The following is a 6,992-nucleotide window of genomic DNA, read 5'->3' as shown; positions in this document are numbered from 1 at the left end:
GCAGAGCCGATGGCTATCAGTGTTTATGGCCAGCATTTCTAACCTAAATCATCAGTGATGGAATGGGTCTAGAAAATGAAATAAAATGAACTGTAAACTAATGGCCCTCTTTATGCCACTCGAGCAGAATGAAGTGGCTTTTAAAATAAGCTCTAGCTCTCGCTTTAAGGTCAGTTTGCATGGTCATACGGGGAAAATGTGCCATTTTTACACGTGGAGTGATTTCTGTTCCTTGCTAGCACATACAGTGCATGTTGAGGATGTGTGCACTCGTGGGGTTAAGAGGAACAGGTCTATGGATAAATAACCTTTTAATCAAGCTTCTCCTCCCTCCTGAAGCTTTTGCTTATTTTGAGAAAATCAGTAGAATGTAAATGTAGGCTGTGTGGGATATCAGGGTAGGAGGAGCACAGAATTGACTGGTTATAACACAAATAATGTTGAGAGAAAGCAGTGCCTTCCCAAGAACATGAACCCACCCTCCATTCCCCTCAGAAATTAATTTTACCTTTCTTTTCTGGCTTTGATCCTCTCTTCTTCATATCTGCAACAAACAGGAAACATTCTTTAAATGTACCCCATCAGGACTGTTTGCTTTTAGAAAAATGCAATGTTTGCTCTGAAGATGACAGAAACTGCAAACTAGTACTGTGTGCGGGCTCTTGCTTGGCACCCCTGTATGAGTAAGATAAGGTTTGCCCCAGGCTCTATGTTTCCAGTACATGGGTGTTGACTCAATATAATTTCCTGCTACATAGGATTTTTGTCTGGCACCTCCTCAGAGCTATGGGTGCCCCAGGGTCCCTCTGATACTCACTGTAAGACGCAGTCGGGAATCTGCACGTGCTCCATTGGGATAAGTTGCTCCAGTTCTTCCAGGCTGTGAACATACTGGATCTTATTGATAAACTTCACACTGGCAGAGAGAGAGAGAGAAATAGCATGTGTCTGAGGTCTTGTTTTGGTGTTCTCTCCATAGGAAGTCAGAATTTTCCTGATGGAAACGGGGAGTTCTGCATCTCTGTATCCTCTGCAGTCTGAGCGTACCCATCTCCCCCCAGTGCTAATATGCTGATAACTAAAAATTGTGGTGAGATGCCACATTACTGTACCTCACTTTGCTTTGACCCCTGCCTCTCAATATCTGTAGGAGGGAAAAGGAATCACCATTCCTGCACTTCCCAGTGAATCTTTATGCGTTACCCACTAGGACAAACTTTGATCTGCATCCAGAACATCACAGTGTCTCCTAAAACCACTTCTAGACTTGTCCTTGGAAGTATCAGAGAGATGGAGGACAAATGATGAAGAGTCTCACCTTGGTTGCTACTAGTTCAAGGTGAGATTAAGATCTGCTTCACAAGATTAAATTTCTACTCCAAAACCAGCTGAGTTTGGGAACATGTTCTATTTACCTGATGAAGGGTCTGGATATAGCCAGCACTGTCCGGATAAACCATGAAGGATGCACGATTATCAATGCTTTGAGGTTTTTACGCAGCCTGTGGAAAAGCCACGGGACAGAATGTCAGATTCAAAGTCCCTTTTCTTAAACTCACCTGTAATTAGTCAGGGCACTAATAAGCCTCAGCTGGGTGTCTCCAGACAAAAGCCCTGCCCACAGCCTTAGGAACCTTATTTAAGCTCAGACCTGGCAGGCTGCAGGAGTGCTGCTTTGTTTGGGTGCTGTGTTAGTCTGATCTTTGTGAAGGTGCTTGTGGGGGAAGGTGGGAGAAGAGGCAATGAAGAGAGCCTGGAGTAAGTCAGAGAGCTGTGACAGAGAAAAAAATTACAGAATCTGGGGAGTGAGGAAGGCGAGATGGCTGGGAAGGCTGCAAGGAAACAGTGGAAGAGATGTGGGAAGAGGACTGGGAAGAAGGAAGAGGCAACACCAACAGGATCCTCACCTTCTGTCTATCATCTGATAGCATTTCTTCAGCCAGCCAAGGCCTGGCATCCTCCTCCGGGGTGTTGCTCCGTTCAGGTACACGATCATATAGTCCTCAGCCACCAGCAGCTCCAGGCTACTGATCACGTATCTGTTGGGTGGCAATCAAAAGCAACGGGGACACGAGACTCAAAAAAGGTCCTTTGGGGTTTCTTCAAATGACACTGTGTCATCCCAAAAGCCTCCAGACCCTTTCTTTATAGACCTTGGAATAGGTTTCAGATTCTCCTGGCACCTCTGTGGGAAGCCTAGGGGTATTTCTCAGGGATTGCTGACACACATTAGCGTAGTGCATACACTGATGGACATCCCTGCATCATTCTTCTGCCTGCAGTAGCATCCGCCAGCTGTTCAGCATTGTACACATATGCTGTAGCCTGGTTGTGAGTCCATCACTGGCATAATTAACACTGAATATTTGAATGCTTTGACTCACTGGACTCGGATGCAAATGCTGTGGACAGTGTCCCACCCAGTGATGCTCGCTCCAGTCTGCAGCTGCACACTGGGTACATTTGGCCTGGATTCAAACTATTTCCAGCTGAGATTCCTGATGCAATAAATACATGGAAACTGTTTCCCCAGAGCCTGAGTTACCTTCCTTGCCTTCCTCTCCCTCACAGACCGTGACCAGCCACTTACAGGAAGAGATTCTCCATGATGTAGTGGTAATCAGCCAGGTTGCTGTCCGGGAGATAGCAGGCAGCGAAGACAATGATGGCATTGAGACCTTCTCCGTAGTATCCTGGGAAAGAAAGACACAGGCAGCATCAGTGACGCTTTCCGGAGGGAGATGCAAGAGCTGAAGAGAAAATAGCAGCGAAGATGTACTGCCAAATTGGGGCCTGGGCTGGTTTTTGTGCCTCTGTTCAGCTCTAGGTAAGTGTTTGTCCCTCTTATGGACCCCTTTCACAATTAGATTTGCCTCTGATCCTGGTTTTGGCTAGGACAGGCATGTGGGGTTCAGGGAAGGAATTGGTGTGTGTCAAAGCTGAGAGCTTTGCCCTGGGTCGTTCCTTGGCTTCCCTCAGATTTCAGAAACGGTCGCTAACTGTGGATGTATTGCCTTTAGCTGTGCCTCCAGAGCCAGCTCAGGCACTGAGCTGCAGAAGGATTAAGCACCTGCAGTCCCTTCATTGCTGGCGATGCTGCCCGCACTCAGAGCTGAGGGTTGGGGTATATTCAGTCTTGCTCAGAGCCAGCGTTATCCCTATTTTTGTTTATTGAAACATTGCTACAGTGGCTATTTCTTAGCAAGAGCTGGGTGCTTTTGTGCATACTGGTACAAAACCAATAGCAATTTTTCCCTAAAGACAGTCAAAACAACCAGTCACGGCATGCCCTCCAGCTTGACAAAGATGAACTGAAAAAATCCACCAAGGCAGGATGAGGCTGCCCTCTGTCTCACCTCCATGTGTCACCACTCTCATGTAGGGTTTGATCATCTGGAGGTCGATGCGGTGCTCCTGCTCTCCAATGATGACAGTCCTCCAGAGCCGTCCGTTAGTAGCACTCCCATCTTCTGTCCCACCATCCCCAAACAGGTCTGCACTGTCCCCAGGCATGTTCTTGGCTGTGGCTACGGGAGTGTCATCTGGAAAAGGGACAAACATTTCTGCCTTTAATATAATGTACGAAGAGGCTCTGCAAGAGCTTTGGTGTGCAGTAAGAGACAATAACAACCACAGACTGAGGATCATCTGTTTCGTCTGCAGCTTTGATCTATGTAAGTTTGTGGTTCTTAATAATTTTACTCTGTTGCCAAATTGTAATAGGAATAAGCTTAACATCTCGTGCTGCAGTACCTGCAGTCACAGGTTGGGCACGGACTTTTTGCTGGATCTTCCTTCAGGTCCATTTGTACTGGTTGAAGAGGGCACTGCCTGTCGTGGTTGTCTTCTGATCTGCCAGCAGAGCTGCTTTGTGTGATTCAGTCAAAATCAGCCAGGTTAGCAAAGACCATGTTATTCCAGATATCTGAACGTTCACGTGACAGCTCTACTGGCAGAGCCTCACAGGCAGCACCTTCCAACCTGGGCTGTTGGCCCAGCTGCAGCTGGAAGGGAATGTGTCTCCACAGCCTTATGCTTTATCCTGAATTATGGCTAGATTGGTGTTTGCGAGTCCCTGAGCTACATCTGCCCACACTATCCCCAGATGGAGGTGCTGAGATAACAGCACTGAGACTCCTGGGTTATAGCTGGGTCCCGGTGGGGCAGATGCTGTGTGGAAGATGGGGCTTGGTTGTGTGTGCTGTGCTTCGCTGCTGGGGAAGTCGGTCCTCAGCTGCTGGCAGTGAGTGGTGTTAAAAGTGGTTAAAATGAGGGTTAAAAAAAAGGCCCAGCCCCTACAGACATTCACCCAGAACCAGCCTTTTACCTTCCCATTCCAGTTCGTTCCCATTCCCCAGAAATTCGAGGGAATCTGTCTCATCAGGAGTTTCAATATCATCCACGTTAATGTCCAGGTCATCTGGTGTGTCCAGGAAGTCATCGGAGAGAATGGAGCCTTCACTCTGGTCCAGGGAAATGTTGATTTCAGGTGCAACAAGTGTCTTCCGCTTACGATGCGCCCCATTAAAGTTTAAAGTATTTGGGGGAGCTGGAGTTAAAAGGAAAATAACTGACAAGTTGTCCTTGTCCTGTATCCTCAGTGCAAGTGCTTTCATTACGCGTATTTCAGGCTATGGCCTTGGAAGCTAAGGGTGGTGGATCAGAGCTGGGAGGTACTGGACACCTGCAGGTCCAATGGCTGGATAAAAGTGCCCACGCTTCTGAGATACTTATTTCCTCCCCCAGCTTCTTGTGAAAGATTAGCAAATTCAAATCTCTGCTGGTTTCCTCTCCCACATGGCAATTTTTGTGGATACTCCAAGGGAACTGGCTTTTGCCCTAAGTGTAAGCTGCTGTTCCCATTGGCTTGTTTTCCTTTGAACTCCTGATAAGGCAGGCTGGTACTTACAGGATGTATTCTCGTCTTCTGTAGGGCTGCCCAGCGACTCCATCCCCGTCTCTTCTGGGAGAGGTCTGCAGGCAAGCCAAGATGTGGAGGTAAAAAGAGAGGAGATAACAGGTGATGTTTTAGGAGAAAGTCACTCCATGGCAGACAGTAGAGAGAACCGGGACATCAGGGAAAAACATGCAACTCCATGTGTGCTCTGCCCTTTCCCTTTTGCCTGTGAGCTCGGCTGGAGGGATACCCTCTGGTGATTTGCCCAAGAGCAACCCAGCAGCTGTGCTTTCTTACTGGATTACTGTGCAATCTCCAGTAACCTCCAAACTATGCCTGCATTTACCACCACCCCACCACCCCCCCCCATATATCCCTCATGCTGCCATTCAGCCAAGAGGCTGGAAAATCCAGCCAGGGACAGGGGAACAAATCCTGTCCCCAGAAGTGCCTGGTAACATCCTCCCTCTCTCCATATTATTCCCATTTTTAACTCCGTCAGAAGTTTGAGAGGCAGTGCCAAGCTCTAGGGCTCCACATCAAGGGTACCAGGGAACATCTGCAGCAGGTACTCTCTTGTCTGTATTCCTGTTCCCTGCACAGTGTGGGCAATGCAGTGAGCTGTCCAGACAGTCTGAATTTGGCTGTTCTGAGCGCAGTGGGGGATGCTTTGATCCCAGCAGCAGCAGAGCTAGGAGCCGATGCTTCGCACAAGAGCACTCTGCATTCTTTGCTAATGGTTTTGTAAAGTGCATCCTGCTTTCTGCCACAGGCCCCGGCTGCAGCGAAGCAAAACCTTACCTAAAGCGCCTTCCACAACCACCTCTCCCAGGAGGCACCTGCCTCCTTGCTCTATAGTGACTTTGCTCTAAGGCAGGTGGTGTTCAAGGCAAGGATCAAACCTCAGGTGTGATCCCAGAATTGTCACCCCATCCTCACCTGAGCCCCCATTTGACAGGAGCTGACAGTGATACCCAAACCCTGCTGAGGTTTGGAAGTGGTTTCATTCTGAGCTAAGATCCAGGCACCAACTCTCCCACCCCTATTTTGGAGCCAAAGGCTCACCCACCTCTTGTTTCCTGGGGCTCCATGGCAGAGGTCAGGATCTGCAGCTTCTTGTGCTTGGCTCCTGCACCCCCTTGATATAAATCACCATGCCTCCAGCTGGAGACTAGAAACATCGGTTGATTTAAAAGCTGGCTTTCCTGTACAGGTGCTAATGCCGGGTCTCATTACGTGGCTGTCACCCTTTGGAATTTGCTGGAGTTGCTCCTGACTGATACTGGGGTAAGTGAAGTCAGAATCTGGCCCCCAGTACTGTGGTGAGGAACCCTAGCTGGTGGCTGAGCCACATACTGCCCACTCTGAGCCGGACACTTTCTGGACACTTTTTCCCTTAATTTGAGCTGGGACTTGTGCCTGTTCCCTGGCATTAGCTGCATTTGAAACATCTTGCACAGCATGACCAAACCCCACCAACCCCAAGACAAGTTCATGTTGGCAAAGGTCTGCTTAAAAGGGACCTTCTGAGCCATCCTTGTTTCACCTGCTCCATGCTGGAAGCTCCCCCTCAACAAGGGGAAGAGCTTGAGCCTCCAGGTGTAAAATCCTGGGTACTGGGAGAGCCCTGGGGTGAAACCGGGGGAAAACCCACCAGTTTTAAAGCACTGCTGTAAGAGTGGAGATGGGACTGTGCACTGGGCTGGTGTCCAGCAGCTGCTGGCCTTGTGGTCCAGTGCTGGCGGGGAGGGAGATGATGGGGACCGGTACCTCTGAGACCACAGCCCAGCTCTGCCCTACAAAGGCTCCTCTTCGTGCTGCCATGACACCAGAGCCACCAGCCAAATTAAACCCTATAAATATTTAGATTAAAGGATAATCCTCTCCTAGCTGGTTATTGTATATTTATGAGAATTGGAGACCTGATCAAAGGCGCTTGTTCCTCGCTTTCTTGTGCAGCACCCGGACCCTGTGGGCTGCCACAATATTCCTGAGCAGTCAGAAAGATCCCTCTGCCCCCCACCAGCTTCTCCTCCTCCCCTTTGCTTTTGTCTCAAATACGGCCTGGCTGGTTGTTTATCTGACTGTGAGCTGG

The 6,992-nt window shown here is 48.9% G+C and overlaps 1 protein-coding gene across 1 annotated transcript in view; it reads right to left on the bottom strand.

Moving 5' to 3' along the window:
- Positions 1-504: 504 nt before the first annotated feature.
- The window catches only part of ATCAY (ataxia, cerebellar, Cayman type), a 9,042-nt gene continuing 2,554 nt past the window's right edge, over positions 505-6,992 (bottom strand). The window contains exons 2-9 of the mRNA XM_009697267.1: positions 4,910-4,974; positions 4,328-4,549; positions 3,357-3,542; positions 2,591-2,693; positions 1,908-2,039; positions 1,416-1,502; positions 818-916; positions 505-544 (exon numbers count right to left, since the gene is read on the bottom strand). Of these exons, the coding sequence (XP_009695569.1) occupies positions 505-544; positions 818-916; positions 1,416-1,502; positions 1,908-2,039; positions 2,591-2,693; positions 3,357-3,542; positions 4,328-4,549; positions 4,910-4,974 (934 nt within the window). The remainder of the gene's footprint in view (positions 545-817; positions 917-1,415; positions 1,503-1,907; positions 2,040-2,590; positions 2,694-3,356; positions 3,543-4,327; positions 4,550-4,909; positions 4,975-6,992) is intronic.

The sequence above is a fragment of the Cariama cristata genome, unplaced genomic scaffold (genome assembly GCF_000690535.1).
Source record: "Cariama cristata isolate BGI_N322 unplaced genomic scaffold, ASM69053v1 scaffold15510, whole genome shotgun sequence".
NCBI classification, from domain to species: Eukaryota; Metazoa; Chordata; class Aves; order Cariamiformes; family Cariamidae; genus Cariama; species Cariama cristata.
The sequence above is the reverse complement of the archived record's forward strand: the minus strand, read 5'-3'. Positions and strand labels throughout refer to the sequence as shown.